Source organism: Grammomys surdaster, unplaced genomic scaffold (assembly GCF_004785775.1).
Source record: "Grammomys surdaster isolate TR1022 unplaced genomic scaffold, NIH_TR_1.0 273, whole genome shotgun sequence".
Lineage (NCBI taxonomy): Eukaryota > Metazoa > Chordata > Mammalia > Rodentia > Muridae > Grammomys > Grammomys surdaster.
In genome coordinates this window covers 190838-217942 of record NW_021604714.1, presented here as the reverse complement: position 1 = coordinate 217942, position 27105 = coordinate 190838, and the positions used below count along the sequence as shown (strand labels likewise).

Sequence of the window (27105 nt, the reverse complement as noted above, 5' to 3'; positions counted from 1 at the left end):
AGGCTGCTGGTGAGGAAGGTTTTCTTGATACACCCACAGGCACCTGGAGCCCTAGGCAGAAAGGACAGAGGTATGGGGGGGAATGTGAACACTGGAAAGCGATGAGTCAAGGAGTATAAGATGATTACCCATCAGCTTCTAGGAGAAGCATGGCTGCCCCAGGGACTCAGGGAGGATGGTGTCACACAGGAGAGTCTGACCATTAGTACCCACCCCAACCAACACTCTCCTGGGTTCGTCTTTTAGCAGCCAAGGAATATCTTGGAACTCTCACCACAAGCATATCTTGCCCAACCTTTTCCTTCAGAACTTTAACAACCCTTGTCTTTGGGTATTTGCTGCAAGGCCAGATGGCCCATCAGGAACTGTAATGTGTTGGGAGCTGGGGACCAATGATGCTGGCTGGAATAACACATTATTTTTCTGCCTGCCTTCTCAGGAAGCCTACAGACCGTGAGTGAAGCAGTATGACTGGCTTTGTAGCATCCCTCCAGGTCAGAGGAATGGCATGTTAGGATGTTAGGTCAGTCAGTAGATTGCATAAGACTTTTGGAAAAGACGCTACACTCAAGGCTGTAGTGGAAGACGGCATATACACTTTCAAGTGATCATCAAAGTTGGAGGCGTTGTCTGATGGGAGCTGGGCACAGCTCCAGAGGACACGTGTACTGAGGGCTTGCTCACAGAGCTCTTTAGCCCTGCTCCCCATGTGACTATGGGGTAGCCTGTATGACAGTCGCTTCTCATTTACTCTGTTCTAACCTTCAGTTTTCAAACAAGAGGCAGGGAAATAAACAGGGCTGGAAACCTGGCAATATGAATGCATAGGAGTGAAAGAGATCCACTCACCCTGAGTAAAAATCCATTCAAAGTGGATCAAGGACTTCAGTGTACTAGCTAACCTTTGAAACTGATGGAGAAAAATGTAGAAGAAGCACTTCAGGAAACAGGCATAAGGCGGGACTTCCTGAAAAGACTTGAGTAACATAAATCAACCATGAGACCTGTAAAGGGGATTATACGAAATACAAATTCTTCTGCACAGTGAAGAGACAGTCTACCCAATGGGAAAATCTTGGCCCACTATACATCCAACAGGGAGTTAGCATCCAGAGTCTATAAGAATCCAGAACGTTAAATCCCGGAACATAAAATCATGTGATCAACTAAGTATGTTTATGAATGGAACAGAAGGATCTCAAAGGAAGAAATACAAATGGTCAGTTGTGGGAACAGAGAACGAGAAGTATGTGGGGGAAGTGGAAATGGAGCCCACAATGCCCGGGGATTCAGATTCCAGAGACAAGCAGTAGAGTGCAGATCTGAATTTATTGTTTATTGCATAAACTTATATATAGCTTCTTAGCCAATTATATGTTTATGTATTTAAGGGAAAATCCTGGTACAACAGGTACTGTTTAGCAGACTCTGACTGGACTGTCCAGGAGCCTGTCCATGGGCCTGTAGGGGAAGATCTAATCCCCTGTGGAGATTTCTGTGAAGATGGGAAACAGCCAGCACCCTGGCCTTGGGTCCTTCATGTTGTCTCAGTGACATGCAGGGAGCCATGTCAGATCAGACATTGTACACAGTGGATCAGGACTCTTCAAGGAGTTGCAGGGGCTTGTGGTGTCTTGCTCTCTGTCTCACTTCTTCCTCCGCCAGATTAATTTCCACATCCTCCACAGCCCATAAATAGTTAAAGCAAAACAAACAAGAATGATATCCTTAGCCATCATGGAGGTGATAACTCAAACTGCCTTCAGAGTCACCCCCCCCCCGCCTCAGTTGTCCCAGTCAGATGGATATTATCAAGAAATAAGATGGTAACAGCTGCTGGGTGGGAGGTGGGGAAGAGGCCATTGGTCATGGCCGACAGGATATAAACCTTATTATAGCCACTATGAAAATTAATGTGAAGGTTCCTCCAATAGAAGCACCACACAAGCCAGCCACACTACCCTGCACACGTGCCCAAAGGATTCTAAGTCAACACAGTGTTTGAGATACTTGCAGACCCACACTTACTGCCTGACGCATGCTCATAAGAACCCAGATACCCACCAGCAGATGAATGGATGAAGAAACAGAGACATGCATCCTATGTGCAGAATCCAGATGTAACCGACACACAGCAGGCAGTGTGAGGAGAGAAATGCAAGAGAGGAGAATGAGGCTTGAGGAGAGGGAGGGAGGGAGGGAGGGAGGGAGGGAGGGAGGGAGGGAGGGAGGGAGGGGTGGTTAAATACACATGTGGTGGAGACAGAAGGGAAGAGTGTCTGAGGGAGGACTCGGACAAAGGAGGAGAGGCAGGTAGGCGAACCGGCGAAACTGACACACACGCATGAGGCTGCCTCAGTGAAACTTATTTCTCTGCACCTTGGTGTTCACTAAGGCCAAAAGAGGGCAACAGGTCCCCTGGAATTGTGGTGATAGGAGGCTGTGAGCTACCATGCGGGAACTGGGAATTGAACCCAGGTCCTAGTGCACTTAACCATTAAGCTATCTCTCCGGAAACATAATTTTACTTTTTCTTCTTTGCTATCTGTCTATATGACTATCTGTCTATCCGTCTATCCATCTACCTACCTACCTGTTGTTGATGGGGTGTGTGTGTTTGTGTGTCTGTGTGTGTATACACACGCACATGTAGACCTCAGAAGACAACTTGCTTGAGTTGGCTCTCTCTTCCCACCATGTGAGTTCTAGGGATCAGATTCAGGTTCTCAGGCTCAAGGGGGGTCACCTTACTCTCCTAGTCATGTGCCCAGCATCTTCCAGAAACTTTCAGTTCTGGAAGTTTCCAGAAGAGTAACAGCCTGATTTCTCCATGATCTAGGACTTCATCAACAGAGTCTTACTGTCAAGTTCTGGGGGTAACCAAGAGCATGAGCAGTAGCCTGCAATAACTGGGGACTCTATGGGACCTCAGGAGTCAAAACCTCCTGAAGAGGTGACCGATTTATGGCACTATATTTTTGTTAGCCTGCCATGTGTGATAGAGGGATTGCTGCCCCCTGCAGGACAACTCCTTTTTATTTTTTCTTTTATTGGATATTTTTTAAATTTACATTTCAAATATTATCCCTTTTCCAGGTCTCCCCTCTGGAAACCCCCTATCCCATCCCCCCTACCCCTGCTTCTATGAAGGTGCTCCCCCACTTCCCCTCCCACTTCTGCCTTCCTGTCTGGCATTCCTCTACACTGGGGCATCAAACCTCCACAGGACCAAGGGCCACTCCTCCCACTGATGTTCAACAAGGCCATCTACTGCCACGTACTCGGCCTGAGCCATGGGTCCCTTCATGTGTATTCTTTGGTTGGTGGTCCAGTCCCTGGGAGCTCCAGGGCATCTGACTGGTTGACACTGTTTCTCCCCTCATGGGGCTGCAAACCCCCTCAGCTCCTTCAGTCCCTTTTCCAACTTCTCAGTTGGGGACCCCATGCTCAGTCCAATGGTTGGCTGCGAGCATCCGCCTTTGTATTTGTCAGGCTCTGGCAGAGCCTCTCAGGAATTTGTGTGTGTGTACACACTGTTGGGAGCTTCTTCAGTAGCAGGCTTCCATATGATGCTTTTAAAGGTCTTTGATGTTAATACCCCCCTCTTACTCCTTCACCCTGCCCTCCCCTTACCACCCCATTTAGCCCTCTGTGTTCTATTTGTCCCCCCTTTACCCCGATACAATTATATTTCTCTCTCTTGAAAGCCCCTTCCCAGGGCCCCTTATTCATTTTCTAAACTCAATAGGCATTCCAAAGGAAACACACATATAGGAAGATTCAAAGCTGACAACCACAAATGAGCAAAAACCATGGGACATTTGTCTTACTGGGTCTAAGTTGTCTCCCTCATAACGGTTTCAGCTCTATCCATTTATCTGTGAATTTCATAATTTCATTTTTCTTAACAGATGAGTAATTTCATTATCCATTCAATAGTTGATGGACATCTAGGCTGTTTCTACTGCCTGGTTACTGTGAATACAGCAACAATAAACATAGATGAGCAGGTCTCTCTGTAGTAGGATATGAAGTCTTTTAGGCATATGCTTAATGGTATTGCTAGATTATACAGTAGACCTATTGCTAGCTTTTTCTACCTCCCTCTTGACCTTTTGGCCTAACTACCAGGAAGGAAGAACTGATAAGCACACAAGCATCACAGCCGGAATTTCCAGTTTATGAAGACTCACTCGGTCCCAGTCCCAGACCTCTCGAATGCCTAGCACAGCCTGCCTCTTCTCTTCCCCACCACATCCTAGGGCTACTTATGGTCATTCTTTTTCTGGAGCCCGAGATGTCTATCTATTGTGAGAAAATGTCAAGGCACATAAAAAGACAACGAAAATCAAAACAGAAATCAAATGCTGCTTGAAAATCAAGCACCAGACCAAGCTTCAGAGACGGCAGCTGATGGGAGTCCGCAGACTGGGGAGTTACAACAATCTCTCTCTGCTCTAAGACAGCATGCAAGAGCAGATGGGCAGTGTAAACACAATAAGAGCCATGAAGGGAAGAACCAGAAAAGAAATGGCAGCTCTCAAAACCGAAGTGACAGCAGTGAATACCGTCTCGGAGAGGCACATGAAGGGGCGTGGGTATGAACTACCAAGCTCCAGGAGGTTGCCCATGAAAACCTCCAGAATCTGAAAACTGAAAACAAACCAAAGATAAGGAAAATGAGCACACCCTAGAACTCTGGACTGATGAATATACCAACAATAAGACAAGCAGACAGAAGGTATTTGAAATACTAATCAGTGAGAGCTTCTCAAATGTCAGATGCGTTCCATAAAGCTGTACATCAGCATACAATGTCAAACAATTGAAAGTAAAAGATAAAGAAAGAATCCAAAAAGCTTGGGGTATTTGTAAAACAAAATAATGTAAAAGGAATAACATTGGATTTTTTCAAAGCGTGCAAGAAATAAGAGCAAGAGAAAGAGAGAGCTAGAGACACACAGAGGTATGCGGAGAGAGAGAGAGAGAGAGAGAGAGAGAGAGAGAGAGAGAGAGAGAGAGAGAGAGAGAGAGAAGAGGAAGAGGAAGAAGAAGAAGAAGAAGAAGAAGAAGAAGAAGAAGAAGAAGAAGAAGAAGAAGAAGAAGAAGAAGAAATTCTATAGAATCTGAGATCATCCTTTAAAATAAAAGATAAAAATTACTTAGACAACAAAGCCTGTAGGAATTAGCATCCTGTAGATTTTTCTGAAAAGAGATTATATAACCAAGGCCAGACACTTAACTCTGGATAAAGGCAGAGAGTCAGAAAGAACACTGACATAAAGACTCCATGTTCCTTGTTCTTAATTAATCTGACCAATTAGTTTGTTCAAAATAAGATGTGGTCTGAACACCAATGCCTTCCACATTGTGTGTCTGTGCACTTGGTCCAGGGCTGGTGACACTGTTTTGGAGGCTGTGACAGAGTTTCTGGAAGAAGTAGATCCCTTGTGTCTTCCCTCTGTTTTCTGAGGTGAGATGTGACCAGCCACCTCATGTTCCTACTGCTTTCTCTGCTACAATGGGCTCTATTTCTTTGAGCTCTGGACCAAGATGAACCCTTCCTCCCTCAAGTTGCTTCTTGTCAGATGTACAGCAACAAGAAGGTTAACTAATGTGCAATAAAAATAATGTATTTAATTATTCCTGCTTACATGTGTGTTTCTGCAGGTATGCATGCCTATGTAGAAAGAACGCATGTCATCAATGATATGGGGATAAAAAGGATAATTTTTTTTATTATAATACCCTGCACATTGCCCATGAAGCAGCATGCCACTATTTAAAAGTGAGTTTAGATGGGTTGTATATATATAGTGCAAACTCTAAGAAAGCCACTGGAAAAAAATAACCAAAGAAATAGAGTTGGTTAGGTATGGAAGGAGAAAAATGGCCTCTTAAAACCGTTCCTATAAGCTTCGCCAAAAGGGAAAAAAAAAAAGCAGAAGGGGGCAGAGGAGTCATCTGGGATGCGGAAGGTGAGCTTGTATTGACCTAGAAGCTCCACCCCTACTGCCAACTTTCATAGGCATGGAGACTGCAATGCATGCTACAAGGGGCAACAATTAACCAGCGATCTTACACAGGTGTTAACTCAGCAAGGTACACTGGCATAAGAGTGTCACAATTATCTTGGAAGCAACCTACTGCTCTCTGGTTGACTTTGAGGCTACTCCATATGATGAAACTCATGCTAGCCAAGATCCTGCACTTTGGTAGGTCACAGGTCCTTGAGGAGAACCTAAGACGATTATTCTGTTAAAATGACACAGCAGTACCTTTATTAATACAGACACCCAACCTGGTCAATACGGAGAGAATCCATGACTGGGAAGCACTCAGAACTGAATGGAACGTCTATATTACACTGTCTCCCTGCAAAGTCCAAGGATCCTTCACAGAAAAGCAGGGAGAAAGATTTAAGAGATACAGATAGTGAAGACCAGCTGTGAAAATGGTGTTTTCTGGATGTGACAGGGTCGTTTCACACAGGGACCCACGTGACTATATGCAAGAGACTTGCACAGGATCAAGCTGATTAAAGCTCCAGAGTGGATGGGAATGGGGCTCACAAACACCAGTGCTACCTGAGCAGCTATCAATAACTGATGACTGTCTGGAGGAGGGAGAGCATCAGGGATGCTTCAGTTGGTAGCACTATACCATGCATATGCCGGACAGGCCAAATGAACTCAGTGGCTTTAGAACAAAGGAATTCCTTGAGTTGGGAGGGAGAGTGGTAGTGAGGGTATGAGAGGAATGGGAGAGGGTGGACAGAGGTCATCAAAATGCATGTTTTCAATATCCTTAAAGTGCATAAAGGAAAAGTGATAAATAGCAAAGTTCAACAAACATGGTAGAATTTTACCCAACCCTATCACGAAGCACTCTGAACATCAATAATACTAGTATACAAAGGAATAGAGGTAGCCAGAATGGGTCAAAAGTGAGACTCAACCAAGTGCTACCTACAGGAAACACTTTGATTATAAACACACAAATAGGTTAAAATAACTGAATAAAGAAAAATAAAACAAGCTAACATTCATGTCAAAGCTACGTCAGAGAACAGAGTCTTCAGGTGTTAAGAAGGGATTTTTTTTGTGTGTGTGATACTACACTGGAGAGACATGAACAAATGTTTACTCAACCCAGATAGACAACGGATCAAAGAAAGAATACTACCAAAGTCCAACTTGGTGTACCAATGAGTTTACTGGCATTATTTACAGAAATATGAGAGAGAGAGAGGTTACTTACAGAAGCACCAAGAGCCCATTCTAGCATTGGTGATGATTTAAAAAACCTGGAAACCTGAGGCTCATTGTACAACTTGCAGGAAGCAGTTTGGGTTGGAGAGTGTTTCTTCTAGGTGGCAGAGATAGTCTAAGCCTCTCTGAGGCTGATACACTTCTTCTGGGAAGATTGGAAGGTCTGAGCATTCTTACTCCTTATGTCAATCTGATGGGGGAGGAACCTATTATATCTGGTCAGTTTCTGAGACTTCCTGAAACTTCTGAAATGTTTACCTCTACAGTCTTCCTTTAAAACTTCCTTAGTCTTTATTTCATATTTTTTTTTGCAGTTGAGTAGTCTTCCATTGTGTGTGTGTGTGTGTGTGTGTATGTGTGTGTGTATGCGTACCACATTTTATCATCCATTCATCTGTTGGAGGACATTAAGGTCATTTCCATATCCTAGTTATTGTGAATGGAGAAGAAATTAACATGTATTTGTGGAATCCAATATCAAAACCTTTGGGAATATACCAAAGAGTAGTATAGATGGGTCATATGGCAGATATACTGTTGGGTTTTGGACGATTCTCTACACTGACTTCAAAGTGGCAGAGCCAGTTTGCATTCCTGCTAACAGTCGGGATTCCGCCTTTCCCATAGCCTCTCCAGCATTTGCTGCCGGATGTTTTGTTGATCTTTAGGCACTTTGACTCGAGTTAAGTCTCAGAGTTGTGTTGATGTGCATTTCTTAAATTGCTGAGGTTGAGCTATTTCTCAGTCACCTTTATTTACTCTGCTGAGAAGTCTCTGTTCAGATCCATAGCCCAGTTTTTAAAAATTGGACATTTGTTTTCTTGAATCTTGGGGCTTTTTTTGAGTTCTTTATGTATTCTGGATATTAACCCACTGTCGTAGATATAGATAAAGATATAGATATAGATATAGATATAGATATAGATATAGATGATATAGATATAGATATAGATATAGATGATATAGATATAGATGATATAGATATAGATATAGATATAGATATAGATATAGATATAGATGATACAGATATAGATATAGATGATATAGATATAGATATAGATATAGATGATATAGATATAGATGATATAGATATAGATATAGATATAGATGATATAGATGATATAGATGATATAGATGATATAGATGATATAGATATAGATATAGATGATATAGATATAGATATAGATGATATAGATATAGATATAGATGATATAGATATAGATGATATAGATTAGATATAGATATAGATTAGATATAGATATAGGTCTTGCAAACATTATCTCCCACTGTTTTTTCCTCACTCTCTTGGTTGTTTTCTTAACTGTACAGTTTTGAGTTTTTGAGGACCCCTTTATCAATTGTTGGTCTTAATTCTTGGGCAAATAGAGTTCTATTTAAAAAGTGCATCATACCCTGGATCTTGTAGGGCATTGCCCATGTTTTCTTCCATCAGTTCTATCTTTCATTCACATTTAGGTCTTTGATCCACTTGGAGTTAATTTTTCTGCAGGGCAATAGCTCTGGGTCTCATTTCATTTCCTGCATGTGGACATCAAAGTAAACAGATGTAACTGGAAAATCTTATAATGAGTGAGGTCAACCAGACAGAGAGAGAGAGAGAGAGAGAGAGAGAGAGAGAGAGATTATGTTTTCTCTCTCATTTGTGAATCCTAGCTCCACATCTTGATCTGTGAGTATATAACCAGTAGTAACCATAGAAACCAGGAGGGACCATGGAGAAGATGAAAGAGGGAAATAGCGAGATGCAGATGATATGAAGGGGAAAGTGGGTGGGGTTTCTAACCAGGCAGGTGGGAAGGAAGTCAAGGCAGACAGAAGAGGAGGGAAGAAAGATGATAAACACCACTAAAGAAGTTTGATGAGGCCCCAAGGAATCATATCTTTTTATATTTACCTAAAATTATGCACACAACACATAGCAGTATATGTGCATGTATATGTATATAGATATAGTGCTCACCACATAAACAAAACCCCAGTACTGAGCATGAGAACCCTCCATTAGAGTTATTGGCCAGGGTAGTATAAATGACTCTCATCAGAACATTACAGGCTCCTGCCCTTGGCTGCCTCTCAGAGGCTAAGGTGAATTCCTATTGCTGAAGACACCCTGTTCTTGAGAACCAGGAGTCAGAAGATTTGAGCTGAATCTAACCTGTGGTTTAGCTCCCATACCACGAAGTCCTACAGAAGAAGCTAAGAGAGGAAAGCAATCAATAGTCCTATCTATGTAGGACTCCTGTGAGCTGTAACACGTTCTGGCATGGTAAGTTACACCTAAAGACTCAATCATGGCACCCATATCTTGAAAGTAGCCAACAGTTATCTAACTGGCTTTGAGGTCCATTTGGCAAGGCCATTATGTCTGGTACTAAACTTCTAGACACATCTTCACATCCAGTGGACTCATGGATCTTAGCCGAGAACCCACACTGCCAACATTAAGCCACCATAATTTCTCACAGCGTTCTAAAACTTTTCTTTTTTGTTTGTTCACTATTTATAAATTTATTTTTTTTAAATTTTACATCCCAAGTGCAAATTCCAACTCCTTCCTCTCCTCCCAGTCCCTCCCCCGCACCTCCCTTTCTCCTCCCTACTCCATCCACTCCACCCCCATTTCTCTTTAGAAAAGAGAAGGCCTCCAGTGGATATCAACTTGACCCAAGCTAGAATTATCCAAAGAGAGAATCTCAGCTGAGAAAAATGTTTCCATAAGACCTAGCTGTAAGGTATTTTCTCAATTAGTGATCAGTGTGGGAAGATCCAGCCCATTGTGGGTGGCGCCATCCTTGGGATAGTGGTCCTGGATTCTATAATAAATCAGACTGAGCAAGCCATGAGAAGCAAGTCAGTAAGCAGCACTCCTCCGTGGGCTCTGCATCACTTCCTGCCTCCAGGTCCCTGCCCTGTTTGAGTTCCTGTCCTGACTTCCTTTGAGAGTGAACAGCAATGTGGAAGTATAAGCCAAATAAACCCCTTCCTCCCCAGCTTGCCTTTGGTCATGATGTTTCATCACAGAGAATAAAGCCCTAACTGAAACATAGTCCCATGTGGAACTTCTATGTGAACATTCAACATTCCCTACTACCACCACCACCTCTAAAGCTCAGGGAACTTTGCAGAAGACAACACAGAAAGAAGCTGGAGGATGGCAAGGAGAACAGTAGAACGCTGCCTCTGGGTCGTGAAGGGCTGCTGTGTGCCTCAGCTCCTGACAGCTGTGGCTATTTGCATAAGATTTGGCCAGCCAAAACTCCCATATGGGGAGGGAGTAACCAGAGAGGCCACAACCCTAATTGGATAGTTATTGACAGCTCCAGGCAGAGGGAATATTCTTCTTCTTTGGGATGTAGCCGCTGGTCTGTTGGTGTCAACCCAATGGTTGGCCTCACTTCTCTGTACCATGTGCAGCATGAACTGGACTCAGTGGATCATTAAAACAGAAATGAGAGGATGTGAAGTTTGGGGGGGATTCAGGAGGAGAAACGGGAGTGGCTATGATTATATTTTACCGGATACACATGTGAAATTCTTCACGAATGCATTTTAACTTTAAAACAATGGAGTTACCAAGCCGTGGAAAGACAGACACATTTCTAAGTGAAAGAAGCCACAGGGAAGGGAAGCAGGTAGAGTGTTAGAACCACACCAGAAATCAGAGGATAGCCATGAAGATGAGAAAAGTTCTGTGGCTGCAAAGAAGGGAGGGATTAAAAAAAAAAAAGTAGGGCACACAGATTTTAAGACAGTGAAAACAGTTTGAGTCATAGTGTCCATGTGTTACATTTGCCCGACACCGAGACTAATGGTGACTGGCTGAAACTTTCAAGACAGGCTCAGGGATCGTAAAAATGTACTACATCCCAGGGCTTTACTGATAATAGAGGAGGTGGCAGGGGAAGGATGTGGGGTGCAGGAAACCTTTGTGTTTGCTTCATTTTGTTATGAACCTAAAACCGCCCTAAACTCAAGCCTGCCTTTGAAAGAATAATTCACAGACCTGCTAAACAATGAAAACCAACAAACCCTACGAAAAACTGATGTGTATTTCATAAGTATGACACTGAGGACAGATCGGACAAAAAGATTAAACTCTGCTCGATTCTACTTATCTCAAGTTCAAGAGTCAACACCTTCCACCCATCCTTAGCAGGTATGAGGAGGAAGGTGGCGGTGAGTGGAGGTACCCAGCTCTGGCATCATGCTATTTCCTGACGAGGCGGTGATTAGGAAGATATCATTAGGCTGAACAATTCTTATTAGTGGGCGTTTTGGGTATGTTATTACATGAAATAGAAGAAATGGTCTTTGTGGTCTCCCATGAAAAGGAGACAGTCCATCCATATTGGACAAATCACACAGCACCTTGAGAATGGCATGTAGTCTGAATATTTTCTCCGAGGGACAGACATGCCACATGGGATAAGGCAACAATCACAGCAACAGTTTGGAACTAAGTCAACTGTGAGCCCTGGGTCTGACAAAGGAATACATCAAGGAGCTGTGATCCTGCCTGGGATATCACTGTGGACTAAGGATCCGGGCATATCCTGGTTCACTCTAGGGAGCAGGATAGCAAGAAGAGGTAAAATCTATTGAGAGGCAAACTCGATTCCAAAGAGAGGTGCTGCCTCTTATGCCAGGGGACTTGCCACCATTCCTAGTGTTGCTGTTTCCTTTTTCTGTGGCCAACACACAAGAATCTTTCTTTTAAGTGGGGCTGGAGAGAGAACCCTCAGGCTGTTCAGAAAATGACCCCTTCCCAAGAGGATGGGAGAGAAGGCTTGCTTACAGAGAGATGATCACTATGCGACACAAGGTACAGACAGCAAAATCACTTTGTATTGAAATAAGCATGGCCCGAATGCAGTCATGTCAAGATGTCAGCTAAGGAGCAAGTCTGCCACAGCTGAATGACACACTGGCAGCATCCTGTGGCAGCTGTCTGTTCTGACTCAGGTGGCATTTGGAATCTTGTGCCTGTCTGGAAGGACAGGAGAGTGACAGGATACAGAAGATATGTGTTCACTTGCTACCTGCTTTCTTTATGGGACCAAGCTGAGAGAACACATGGAGTCAGTCATCTCTGCACATGAAAGAAGTAACTCACTTTGCCTATAGATGTTGTCAAAGGTTTTCTTCTAGAGTTGCCCCTATCCAAACACACAGTGGGGACAATGCTGTTTCAATGCTGGTAACGGGGACACTCACTCTGCCGTGTCAAAGCTACCGACATAAAATTGATGTGCTCTAGACTTGGACCCCTTCATCACTCCATGTAAGACCAAAATCACTGCCCACTTTTTTATGATTAGAGTATATGAGGTCGCAGATTTGTTGCCATATTTCAAAAAACCCCAAGTCAAGGCATTTAGAAGGACAAAGAAAGAGGAAATATCATGTTGAAGGCTCCCTAGTTCATGGAGAAACAGCCCTTCTTAAAACACTAAGGCTTCATGGTGAGCATGGCAAGGGTTGACTGTTGGTTTTCCAAGATGCCCACTCATCATCTCTCCTTGGATACTCCCCATGTTTGTTAGGGTATCCATTGCTGTGAAGAGACACTGTGATCAAGGCAACTCTTATAAAGGAAAACATTTAATTTGAGCTGGCTTACAGGTTCAGAGGTTCAGTCCATTATCATCATGGTGGGTATCTAGGCAGGCATAGCACTGGAGGAGCTGAAAGTTCTAGATCTTGTTTCTGAAGGTAACCAGGAGAAAACTGGCATCCCCAGGAAGCTAGGAGGAAGCTCTCTAAGCCCAACCCCACAGTGACACACTTCCTCCAACAAGGCCATACCTACTCCAACAAAGCCACAGCTCCCAATAGTGCCACTCCCTGGGCCAAGCATATTCAAGCCATCATATCCCCATTCAGGGAAGTTCTTGAGCGCTGTGTCGGGAGCATGTAGAAGAAACACAGTGCATTTGTCTTCTAGAGCTGTGCTGTTTACAGAGGTCAGTCACCATGTCTAGAAAGGACCAGATGGTAAGCCTCTGGGGGCTTTGCAGGCCATTTACTCAGTTCTGTGGCAGAGGCACAAAGGCAGCTAACGCCCGGATGAATGGACAGCTATGTGCCAGTACAACTTGATTTATAGTACCAAACAGCAGCAGGCCATATTGGTTAGTCATCCTAGTTTATCAGCCCCTGATATAGATGAGCAAACTAAGTCAAGCCAGATACCATAGACATCACCGATGGCTAGATAAGGTAGACATGTTTCTGGGCTAACATGATAGGATTCGATGGTTTTATGAATGAAAATAGTTTCCGTGACATCATTACGTATTCCGATGCAAAGCTCTATTTCATCTACAGGATTCATATCAGATACTCATTATTTACCACAGCTCAGCCGAGTTCATCCATATGCTGTTTTCCCTAGTCTCCGATATTTCTGAATTTGGAAAATCTACCAAATGCCTATTGGCATACAGCCCTGGCTCTTTTTCCAATTCAGATGGTCTCTGGTGGTCCTAAATAATTCTAAGTTGGCATTGTGACTATGAAGTGACTGTTTAAGGGCATATAAGCCTTCCTTCCCAAGAATTAGGGATAATACATCTGTAAAGGGTTTAAGGGACATGTCAGTGCCACAGTCTATAAAGATATTTAAATCAAATTTTTAAATAATTTATCTCCCTCCTCCAACATTTATGCATTCATTTGACTTTTTCTCCTTGAGGAAAAAGGAACCTACAAGCCTCTGTCAAGAACAGCAGCTTCAGGTGGCTATCTCTACCCCTTCCCAGACTGCCAGAGCACACTGTCCTTGGACACTACAGGCACAGCTTGCTTGGCACAGAAGGGTCCCTTCAGCAATGCTGGAATGAGCAGAACACAAGCAACGGACATTTTAGTCCCTTAAGTGAATCATATGGGAATAGCATGTGTAGAGGCGCTAGGGGCAGTTTCTGAAGGGCCACGAACCCCCAATTTCATCTCTACTATATTTAAGGGGCATCTGAAAAACTAGTTGCAAACCAGAGCCCAGAAAACCAAGTACCTTCAGCTTTCTAGGATGACTACAATCCCATCCCCAAATGCAGCCAGACTGAACCCCGTCCTGCCATGCCAACCAGCTGCTCACTTTGCCCAAACCACTTGGTCAAGACAGGGGGAAATTACAAACACAGAAGACCAGAAGCTCCCCAGTCTTTGGCTGAAGAAAGAACACAGAGCTATTGCTGGTTTTGTGCAGAAGTTTTAATGGAGTCACTGGATGTCGTTGACCCCCACAGAGCAGACTGGCTCTGCTGTCTCCAGCTCTGACTGGTGAAACATCTTAGATCACCTGCCCCCAACTCAGATGCTGTTGGTAGCCAGGACTGTTTAGAGAGAGGCAGGGATAGGCCTCTCACTGCCCTGGAACAGTGCTTCTCCAATCCACCTCACAGCTGACACATCTGGAAAGTACCTGAAAGGCTGAAGAGATGCCACAAGAAGATATAAACACTATCGACAGCCAGACCTGCTCTCTCTAACCTGCAGAGAACTTGGGCTTCAGGATCATATGTGAGTCCATATCCCTCCTCTCTTTGTGCCTTTCACTGTTGCATGCTGAGAACGGGAAGTACACAGGCTTGACCAAGCCATGGGGAGGAGACAGAACTGTATTATAAGCATGGACGACATGGGAGTACCCTTGTCGACATGGGAGTACCCTTGTCGACATGGGAGCACCTTTGCAAGGAGTGAGGAAGCCCTTTAGCAATAGCTAAAGAGGAAGGGGAGAGCTGGGTTGCAAATAGTTGAGGAAGGGCACAGAGCTAGGAGAATAGATAGATGCACAGACCAGGGAGCTGGAGGCCAGCTGGAGACAGAAACGGTTGGGTACAGGGTAAGCTAGGGCCAGGAGCAAGACGCAGGCTGAGAAGGCATGGTGCTGCCTGAGATAGGACCTTGGAGAGAGCTTTCTGATACTGACTACAGGAGAAATGAGAAGCCACTGGTGGGTTCTAAGCAGAGTGCTGGTGGGATGGCTTTGAAAAGTCACTACATCCATCCGTGGTAAACGTGGCTGAGCACCTGGAAGAAGTCCTGCTGCATGCAGCCAGCATGCGGGAACATCAGAGGGAAAGGGGCTCATATTGTCCACTCACCATTTGCCGATAAAACTTCAGATGAGATTTTGCTGGAGTACAAACCAGCACCATCTCTTGTGTTTTCCTTAGATTATGCAGTTGTTGACCCGTTCATGACCTGTTATAAGGATCAAAGTCTAAGGAGGAGAAAGGCAGGGCAAGAGGTAGAGGCTCAACACGGGAGCACCCTTGTCAACATGGTGCTCAAAAAACATACCGGACACGGCAAGAGCATTATAAGCACTGGCCAGAGCTGATGTCCTTTTCTGGAGCCCTTGTGTATTATTTAAAACCTTTTAGGGGTGGGGAGAGGATTTAGAAGGAGGTCAGGAAGAGAGCTGAGTGTTCCTGGTAGGTGAGCAGTGAGCTCAGTAGTGGGTGATTTAGAACCTTTGCTCTCTTTGGACTCCTCCTGCTTTGGGTCATGGACAGAGAGAGCATAAAGCCAAAATGCCTGAGTCTTCCAAGCCCCGAAAGCATGCGTCCCCACCTCAACAGGACAGCCCAAGAGACTGCACCTAAAGGCTGGTCCAGGTGGCTAGCTGGCCTGCAGACTTCGCAACAGGTTCCAAACATCCAGGGCAAAGCTCTCCATGTGACTGTGGCACAGGAAGGCTGCACCATTCTTGTGACTGTTCTCCCTACCCCAAGCCAGACACACCTTATGAGGGAATTGTGACTTTCTCTGTACCAGAAGAAGGGGGAAGACAGACAGCAAACATGTGAACGTCTACTGTGAACTCCATCATATGCTTTTGCTAATGTATTTTTTATATCAACTATATTTTATAGTTTTCTAAAAAAAAAAAAAAACTCCCTCCTCCCAAAATTGAGTCAATGTTCCAAAGTCACTACATAACATGCAAATGAGGCTTGATTCTCTTGTGTGACTTCTGGGCCCAAACAATATGCAGTCGGCTCTTGGGTAGGAAGAACAGAGTCTGGGAATCATGCTGGATGGATTCACAAAGGAAAGAGGTCCTGGGCTTTTCAGAAATGATCATTTAAAAGATAGTACGTGACATTTAACAGGTCAGATGGAAGAGTTTACAGAGACGCCAGCAGAACAAAAGTCTGAGTAAATGGTGCTGTTTTTAAAAAGAACATTTTGCTAACTCAAAGCGTCCCCTATCCCCGGGGTCCCTGGAGCATTGTGAGCAGGCAAAGGCTGGGGTTATGAGTTATGGCTCTGAATGAAGCAGCAGTTACATCTACCACAGTGGTTCTCAACCTTCATAATGCTGTGACCCTTGAATTCAGTTCCTCGTGCCATGGGGACCCCCAACCATAAAGTTAATTTTGTTGCTACTTCATAACTGTAATTTTGTAACTGTTATGAGTCATAATGTAAATATCTGTATTTTTGATGTTCTTAAGAGACTCCTGTGAGAAGCCTGATATAGCTGTCTCCTTAGAGGTCTGCCAGGGCCTAAAATATACAGAGGCAGATGCTCACAGCTAACCATTGAACTGATCATGGGGTTCCCAATGGAGGAGTGAGAGAGAAGACTGAAGGAGCTGAAAGGGTTTGCAGCCCCATGGGGAGAGCAACAATACCAACCAACCAGAGCTCCCAGGGTCTAAACCACCAACCTAGGAGCACATAGGGAGGGACCCATGACCCCAGTTGTATAAGTAGGGGAAGGTGACATTGTCAGGCATAGGTGGGTGAGGAAGTCCTTGGTCCAGTGAAGGCTGGACTCCCCAGTATGGGGGAAATTGTGGGAGGGTGGGTGGGGGCACATCCTCATAGAAGCAGGAGGGGGGTATGGGATAGGGGGTTCCTGGGTGAGTGGGGGAAATGGGGAAAAGGGATCACATCTGAAACGTAAATAAAATATCCAATAAGAAATTTAAAAAAAAGAGACTCCTGTGAAAGGGTCATGTGACCCACATGCTGTGGATTGCTCTGTAGAGAATGAACGACCTCTGGGTGCGAGTCTCAAAGCACTGTGACACCTGTCATATCTATTACCATTTTACTACCAATCTGTGTTTCACCTCACTCTTCCAGACAGCAGAGCTGTCCCGTTCAGTATGCTCCCTTCACCCTCTTCACACCCATGTCCCTGACAAGACTTAGTGCCTGATGCCTGGCACTGCACTGAGATACACACGGCCATGTCACCACAGCCTCTTGCTACCTCACACCTCAGTTAACTTATTGATACTTGTGTCTCAGTGTCTCTGGCTCATGCTAGCTGGGTTATGCCCTGCTCATGCCACCACCATAGACTGTAATGTCATCTAGACGTGTTCCACTCTGGCATTTGCGAGGCCAGAGAGATCTACACAAACCAGGGGTAGCACTGACTTCCTGTATCACTTACCTTCCTCATCTCTGTGACTAAATACTAAACAAGAAGCAACTTGAGGAGGATTCATTTTGGCCCACTGTTTGAAGCCACCATGGCAATTTGATGGGGTGGAGGGGGGAGGTAGTAGACACGGATGCAGAGAGAAACCAGATGTGAGTGTCTGGAATATAACTTCATATCAAAGGCCCCTCCCGCCCCGAAAACCCATTTCCTCCACCTGGGTCTCACCTCCCCAATGACTTACACCTCCCCAAGTCCTCCTGAGACCAGGGACTCAAGACTGTGGAGGGCATTTTGTACCCAAACTATAACACTTCCTTTTAAAAGAAACCACTGTAGTAGCATTTAACAGTCACAAAGCCACTGGATCAAAGCCTTGTTTTCAACTTGCAACATTAGCTTTTGAATAGGTAGTATCAGAACAGCATTAGGTCGTTCTAAAACCATTCTGTTTTTTAACAGGAAAAGGTATAACTACCTTTTGTGATATGACGTTAGAAAGTGTATTTTTATCAGTTCCCAGTAGCTTCAGCCCCAAAAGTCTGGTATGTGCAAATACAAAGACTAAAGCAAGAAAAGCATCATGCCAAACCTGCCAGTGGCAGCCTGGTGCTTCACGGGGTTCCTCTCTTGTGTCTCCTTAGTCCACAGAAAGGCTGGGCTTATAGAGACGGACCACGTGCCGATAAGGACCTAACTGAATGTGTGGCTTTGGTCTAACACTAGCTTGCTGCTTCCTAGCAGCTCACTTCAGGGGTGATTGTCAGCCCTACTCTCAGTGATTGTAGCTCAATGGCACTCCAGACATTGTCCAAGTCCTGCCAGGAAACAAGGAACCAAGCAGAGAGCTCCAAGAAGATGCCCATGTCCTCTAGGACCCAGGTGTAGACAGGGTAAGAAGTGAGAGATGCTCACCAAACGGGCAACTGTGCTCCACTGAGGACAGGGTTGGGGTGTAGTGACTAGTGGCACGCTGACGTGGATATGATGTCATGTCACAGTTCTCTGGGAGTCAGACCCAGAGGCCTCCCATCCTCATAGCCCATCCAGGTCTCCTTTTAGGGACCATCAACTACTAAATCCACATCAGGGACAAACTGAGGCCAACAGAACCATACATCCTCAACATGGCAGCCGCAGAACGAATCCAAGGCAAGGTGAGCTCTAATTTGCCCCTGGAGGACTAATGTACAGTTTGGAGACACAGGATATTCAGTTCCATCACTGATAACCCTGGAGTCTTCACACCATGTCTCATCTTCCTCCTAGATAAGCTAACACAGTACAGCTCCCTTGAGGCGGTCTTTCATTACACTAATTTTTCTATACTTATTCTGCACCTGTCTCCCAAGTCCCGCTTCCAGGAAGGCCAGGTCACCGTCCCAGAACACAGTATAGTGCCCAGTATGGGTCAGGCCCAGAATGTTTTATGTGGAACAAATAGACAAATATCCATTTGTCTTCTTGTCCAGGGACTTTGGTCTTTACTGGCAGAGGCACCAAAAATAGTAATGCAAGGCAAGGGAGGCTGAGATCCTACAGGGGGAAGCTGGCATGCCAGAAAACAATGGGGGCTCTACACTCTACTTGGTGAGTTATCCTGGTGAGCTCCCCACTGTGTGCTCACAAGGAGAGGCTTGGAGTCCACTGATTCTGTTGCTGGGACCAACAAAGCTAACAGCTGTTCGCAGCCTCTTTCCTTAGCAAGGACATAAGGCAGTCAGTAGCTCTCAAGTAGTGTGGGCTGACTAGCCTACTTATCAGATATTTGCATTACTATCCCTAACAGTAGACAAATTACAGTTGTGAAGTAGCAATGAAGTAATTGTATGGTAGGGGGTCACCCCAGCATGAGGAACTGTATTCAAGAATCATAGCATTAGGAAGGTTAAGAACCACTGAATGGGGACCCTAAGAAGTTACAAGGAGCAGAACAGAGTACACTCCAGCACAGGCTGGAGTATAGTCTCCCAGGGAAGACTCTCCAATGCAGAGAAGCCTGCAAAGCACCCTGGGAAGACACCACAGACTTCAGACTGAGAGAAGGAAAGGGGAAGGAGACCAGCGTGGGCTTTCCAAGAGCTTGTGAGATGACAGTGGGAATCAGCATCTCAACGCCTTGATGGAAGGAAGAAAGAAAGGGCTGGTTCCCAGAACGGAGAAATAGATGATTCACCATCAGAGTGAACAATAGAATAAGACATAAACAGCAGTCTGGCACAAGAACATATCTACTCAAAACAAAAATGTGTGTGAGGTACTCTTGAAGCCTGGGGAGCTGCAAGGCTACAGCCATGCTCTATACTGGCAGGTGAGGGTGTGTGTGTGTGTGTGTGTGTGTGTGTGTGTGTGTGTGTGTAGGAATGACAGTAATTCTCCAAGAATTGTTTCTTCAAGCCAAATACCGAGAATTCCAGTTCTGCTGTTTATAGCTATGGAAGGAGGGGCAGGAGAAGGAAAGGAAGGAGGAAGGAGGAGAGAGAGAGGGCCCCAGACTCTGCCTGTTTCCTCGGGAACCTCTAAATGTCAACAGCAAGTCCAAGCGCTGGTCTGATACAGGGCAGCAAAGAATAACAACAGACTTCACTGGGTCCACAGTAAATGCTGTTTGGTTAATTACTGAGTCCTCAGGCTGGGGACTTTTAAAGATTCTCCATTGCCAGGCTGGAGAGATGGCTCAGTGGTTAACAACATTGCATGCCCTTCCAGCGGACCTGGGTTCACCTCCCAGCACCTACAAGCCAGCTCACAACTATTTGTAATTCCAATTACATGGGATCCAACACCCTCTTCTGGCCTCTGTAGGCACCAGGCATGTACTTGGTATGCAGACATACATGTAGACAATACACCCATTCATATATAATCATCATCGTCATCATCCTTATCATCATCATCTCCAGGACTGGTTGGTTCTACTGTTGCTTTGATTCCACTGTTGTCTTGCAGGAGAGATGTGATACTTCCTTTGAAGCCAGATATGGCAGGTCTGTGGGATAAGCTAAGGCTCTGTAGAAGTTCTACCATGATCCCTGTGTCCTGGGAAGATTCAAATCCCTTGTACATGGTTAACATTTAAAACCATAAAATTATGACTGCAACTGATGCTCATAGCTTACGTAGCTCAAGAATTAGTACAGGTGCTAGCTAGAGCCACCTGTCAATGATACGTGCTATCTCCTAACCATTCAGCAATGAAGATTAAAACAAAACAGAGGCCAATGCAAAGACACAGCTCTCCTCCTAAAAAGAATAAGAGATGGTTCATTCTGGAGCTATTCTGAATAGCCAGGGCCTGGGAAACCACATTTAGATTAACCCCAAACCATGGTCCATCATGGAAGCCATTTCATAAAGTTTATTACAGTTTTATAGAAAGAACAAAGAAAGACATCATCCAATCAAGTTTAAAATATAGTGGGAGGCCCATCATGGAGATGGTTTCAGAAAGATGAGGGAAGCTTGTCTCTAAGTCTGTCTAAGAACATTCTCTGCTTTGGGGTTTGTGGAAGCTAGTAGTTGGTTAAGTTAATAGATTCAAAAAGGTTTTCACTTATCAATCACAGGATGTCAGTTCTAACACTGAGGTAGTCAAAGAACGGCTGTCCTGGAGAACAAAGCTAGCCTAAGATAAGGTCATTAGCCTTTGGATGTGCTGCATCCCAATCTCTCCACAGGCCTGAAATTTCTAACCAGTAAGACTCTGTAGACACAGCTTCCTCTTGGAGGAGTTGCCATTCACACAAACAAAATCAGAAACAAAACAATCAAACCCATGCAAGCAGACGCATTACCCCCTCTTCTCAGAGGCCCAGGGATGGAGGGTGGTCATTTGCTCCTGGCCTGGGGGAGGATCCAGGCTCTAAATCTAGATGTACCCTCTTGGTTGAGAAGACAGAGGTAGACACAGAGATCAGTCATGGGGCTCACCTTACCTTAGTGAAGGTCAGACAATCTTTGTCTTGGTCTCTGTCCTTCATCTCAAAATCATAAAGTGCTTTGCCTTGGGGCAGAGCCTGCGGCAAGGGCTTCACACACTGGATGTAGCTGGCTGGGAGAAAACCATGTGTGCCCTGCAGCTCCCCGTGGTACCAGTTCTCGTCAACCTTTCGTCGCAGGATGATGATGTCCCCTTTGTTGAACTTGAGGTCACCAGGTTCTTTCCCCTCATAGCTGTAGAGGGCCTTGGCATAGGGAAGCTGAGATAGATTCTGCAAACAGAGAACAGGTGGTTACTTAGAATGGCCCTCCCTAATGTCCGAGAAATTTGCCCTTGGAAACATGAGTTCAAGGGTCTTTGTGTGTCTTACAGACACTCTGAGGCTGGAAAACATATTCTAAAGAATCAAACAGTCTATCGTAGGAACATATAAGTTCTCTGACCTCAGACAGACAAGATAGTCCTTACCATGACAAATTTCTCAATCCTACACCCAAGGGTCAACTGCAGTCCAGCTTTCTACAGAGACCACATCACTGCACTGAGAAGGCTCTGAAGGAAGTGACAAATTATTATTCGTCAGAGATACAGAGGATACAGGCACAGGAGCAGGTAACTTGCTTGAAGCAAGTTGAGTAGCCAGTCTCTCACTGTGTGTCTCCCTCTCTATGGACCAGTGTCATATACTCATGTAGGCCAGGGAAAAGACATCTGGCATAGGATTTCAGAGGCTACTCCTAGTCCCAGGTCACACCCCTCCCCATTCCACAAGCCATGTTTTCTCATCACACAACAATCTGGTCCAGAGGGAAGGACAGTTCCAGGAGAATTTAACCCTTGTCTTGTACAGCCAGAGGAAGTGTTTCGTCATCCTGTCAGTGTTAGCCAGCCAATCGAAATGTCATTTGCTATTGTGGTCTCAAACAGCAGACACAGTTAAAGCCCAAACAAAAATTTTGGCACCCTTTCCATGGCAGCAAGGAGTCTCTCACCCTAAAGCGATCAGAAGGTACTTTCTGTCCACTCCCTATACTTTTCCAACTGGCCCTGACTCGCTTTTCTTTCCTGGTGGTCCACACTTGTTCAGTGATCCATTTTGTGCCCGAGGAAAGCCTTGTCATTGTCCCTGAGTCAATGTCCAGAAATTCCCTACCAGAAGTGGCATTTTTTTCTCACAAGGACTGCCTGAGTCCAGGGTTCTGTAGTATTTAAACCAATCAATAGCTGTACAAAGCTCAAAGCAGCAGTACATCAAAAAAGTCTTTGTAGAGGGTTTAATAGCACACTGCAAATCAATCATTCTACATTTATGTCTCAGAGATGCCTGATGACAGCATTTAAGCGAATCCTGCTGGCAGATTGACAAACAACCCCCACTAGCCAATTAAATAGTAACACCGGAGAACTTTTCACTACCGAACTTTATTCTGGATAGCTTTGTGGTCTAAGTACAATAGACTGCAACAGGCCAGACTGTAGAGAGCACTGGCGAAAGGCAATTTGCAAACCAATACTTTCTTTAGAAAAGACTAAAGAGGTGGCTGGCTCTGGGCCATCAGAAAAACTGCAGGGCCTTACAATGGCCAGCCAGTCCCTTGCCGGCCACTGTTCCATCAGGAACATATTTTTTTTTTCTGAAGGTAGTTTTGGTTGTCACAACTGGGAAGGGCACTGTGGCATCTAAGGTGCAGAGCCAGGGCTGCCAAGTACCCTGCAAGTCATAGCACATCCCCCAATAGCCAAGAATCCACCAAGCTCGGGCTGTCAATAGGTTGGCAAATCTGCTCCCCACTCTGCTAGCTAATTTAAAAAATGATGTTGTTTCTTCTTCTTTTTCACCTCAGCTTACCGCCACAGGAAAAGTCAGCTCTTTTCATGACCGAATACTTTTGCTATTAACTATATAAGGTAACACTTAGCATTCCACTCAGGAAAGAGGCTCCAAGTGACAGTAGGAAAATAACACAGTCTTATGCTCAAAAAGCACTTCCACTAGGTACCCAAAAGAACACTTCCCTTGATATACGCCAGCCGTGTGTACACTCCCTCGGAAAGACTCATCCTCTCACTGAAAGTGTTTGCTCGAAGCAGTAATCTTAGAGCCACGGGTTTGGCGGCTCTTTAGAAGCGTTTGCTACCACTGATCACAGCGTGAGCAGGAGAGATCATGCCAAGCCTGTACCCCTGCTGTCTGTCTCCTTCAAAGATCTCATTTCAATGAAATGAGATCTCCCCCAGCAGCTCCTGCATGGAAAGGACTTAGGGCTTCAACTCCTGGCTTTCTCTAGACAGGCTGATCATCATTTCAAGGTCCATTCTCATTCACCATGGATAACCATGGCTCTGAATCATTCCGTCAGCTGGGAGGGTAGGGATGCAGTGCCAGGGAATCCAGCAGTTCCTAGGAGTCAGCTTGGCTTTAGGGTCTGGACTGCAGACTATCACACAAGCCAGAGATTCACAAGCTATCCTCTTCCAGGTCCTGAAGGCATCAATCCTGAGCCACAGGGGACTCTGGTTTTTATCGATTCTTTACATGGCTGACAGTTCCACACATATGTGAGCCAAAGGCTGCTCAGTACTCACCACTATAGGCATAAATGTTTTTGCAACCTACTTTTAACAAAAGTTCAACCTCTCCTCTAGTCTACCATCCAGCAGAGATGGTAGAAGAGAAAAGTTAGGATAGGGGGAAGTGGACCTGTTCAGCAATAGTTCTTTAGGGGTGAGCTTGATCTTCTTGGGCAGCCGTTCAGTCCTGTAGCAAACAGCAAATACAAGTCAGAAGCTGCAGACCAGTCCAGGCAGGTAGACACCAGGCATGAACCAGCAGCTTCTGTCCAGTCCTTTCAGCAAGCAGACGTAAGACAGCTGTAGTTCAATCCTGAAGAAACTGCCAGGCTTGCCAATGGGCCTGAGGGCAAGCCTGCTGAAGCAGCAAGCTGCCACAGGAAGCTCACATGCAGTTCTTTGGCAAGTTTCTCTCGATGGCAGCGCTACCACAAGTTGTTCTCAACAACGCTATGTAAGGAGAACCAATACAAACATATCTTTAGTGAAGAATAGCGAGGTAGAGCAAACCAAACCAAAGCTCAGTGCTCGTCTCCCACTGTCTGTGGGGTCATATGTATACTCCTTCATCACAGGTCATTTCATGTGTTTGCTCTATTCAAACATCTTTTCCCGAATGTCTGCTTCAGGAAAACATTCTTTTATGTGTTTGCTTTAGTCAAACATCCTTTCACCTGTGTGCCCCAGCAAACCATCATTTGGCATAACTAACTTTCCAAAGAACTAGAAGTTTCCATTTCACACTACCACTGTTATTGGGCCAACTCTACTTGCCTCTGTGTGCCCTAACTCTCCAACCTATCTTTACCTCTCCTGCCATGCTGAGCAGCGGATTTCATATCGTTTGGAAGGTGCATCATACTGTTCATATCATAGTGTTTGGAAGGCATGTCTTCTGTGTATCCGATAGGCTCTCTCTGTCTGTTTAGCCTTACTTCCTATTTTCCTCATCCTGCCCATGGAATCTTCATCTAACTGTGTTCGTCTTCTCCAGACCTCAACCTTTCCCCTCAAAGCTTGCCGATCTACTGCTGCACTCTTGATCTTCCACCTACCTATGTCCACTCTACTCTTGATGTACTACACCGTGTGTTGGGTGTACAGGTGTAAATCGGAGCCTACTCTATAAGTTCCCGTGGCCTTCACTGCTCTGGAAGGAGCCAAACCCCTTGGCACAGGAGCAAAGGCATGCATTTCCATCCATGGTAGGTAACACGGCAACTCCCAAAAAGGATGTGCACTTAAAATCTATGGGCTCTGCGGGACACAGTTCCCCACCCTCATCCTCTCCCTCCTAGATCCACAGCACCCATGCTGGGCTCCAATGCCTGGAAGTTTTCTGTCTGCTGCATAAACAGTGCTGTGCTGCATTCAACCCGACAACCAGGATCTGAGAGGAGCCCAATAAACAGTAAAGACTATCTTTTTGCTGTTAGTTTAAAGGAACTCTGGGTAATCCCAAGTCAGGCCTGTGTCTCGACTGCAGCTAGTAGGTAAAGAGAGAAGAGTAAGGGGAAGACAGGGGTCAGGAGAGGTCAGAGACACTCCTGTACCCCTTCTGAGCATCATGTCTTAGTACCTACCTAATAGAACATAACCCACACAAGCAATATAGACAGTTCTGAATAACACTCTGTCGTCACTCCCCCATATGTCAGAAATGATGTTGACAGGAAGTTATGCAGGGGCAAAAGAGCAAGAAACTGATACTCCTTGTTAAAAGATGCTCAGAAAACAGTGACTTATGACACTTTCCACAGTCTTTGATCTTCAAAGCCTTCAAAATAAGGCTAATTAGTTCATGGATGGTTCTAGAGGAAGATGAGTATTAGTGGGGAGGAAGGGGAGATAAGACTCCCGACTCTCACTGTGGCAACCCAGCAAGCTCCCGGGTTCCCCCTGCCCATGTTCCAACCAGAGCCATTGGCTTTCTTTCCAGAGACAACTTCTCACAGGGGGAGGGCGCTCCCCTTAGGAAGAATTGAGTTCAAACACTCCCAGGAAGCCACCATTAAAACATTAAGGGAGAGAAATAAAGGGAGAGGGTAAGACGTATATCTGGGAAGCCTACGGAATAATTAACACCAGCTACCCCGCAAGGCATTCATAATAATTAAAACTTATAATGTCAATTTCATGGCTCATTACTCAGATGAGGCATTCGGATCTTCCTCTGGGCTTAATGTCCTACCCCACAGAGACAAGGTTCTTACATATGCACAGCAGCGCTTTCCAGCTTCTAGGGAATCAAATGCAGCAGTTTGTTTTGACAAATGGGATTCCATTATACCCCAACTCTGCAGGGTCTCGCACACATCCCTGGGCCGAGGGGCCCAACATGGCCAGAGACAAGGTAGATGATCACTTATACATAGCTTGATTGAGCCCAGCAAACCAGAGCGAAGCATACGAATCAAGAGCCTCTCCACTTTTAGACCGCATGTGTCTTCCATTCAGTGCTTGCTACTTAGGATTCTAACCTGTTAGCAACGGCTACGCGTCCCACCATTATAAACAAGTTGGTCCAATTTTGTCCTTAATCCTTGACCTGATAAAGGTCATAGCATCAAGGCATTAACTGATTGAATATCGATGTGAAAGTTACCAGAATCAAAATCACCACATCCTAGATAAAAGTAAGTATATGAAGCGAGCTGAAAGGTTCTTGAGGAGATCTTACAGGTTCATGCCTGTTGACCAAAACAAAAGACTGTCATAACCAAACCACAAATTCTGCAACTTTGCACACACACAGAGAGAGAGAGGGAGAGAGAGAGAGAGAGAGAGAGAGAGAGACAGAGACAGAGACAGAGACAGACAGAGACAGACAGAGAGAGACGGAGAGAGACGGAAAGAGAGTGGGGGGGGGAGAGAGAGAGAGAGACAGATTG

The 27105-nt window shown here is 45.1% G+C and overlaps 1 protein-coding gene across 1 annotated transcript in view; it reads right to left on the bottom strand.

The window, feature by feature from the left end:
* Sh3rf3 (SH3 domain containing ring finger 3) overlaps positions 1-27105 on the bottom strand; it is a 292047-nt gene that overhangs the window by 111051 nt on the left and 153891 nt on the right. The window contains exon 2 of the mRNA XM_028776852.1: positions 21639-21914. Within this exon, the coding sequence (XP_028632685.1) occupies positions 21639-21914 (276 nt within the window). The remainder of the gene's footprint in view (positions 1-21638; positions 21915-27105) is intronic.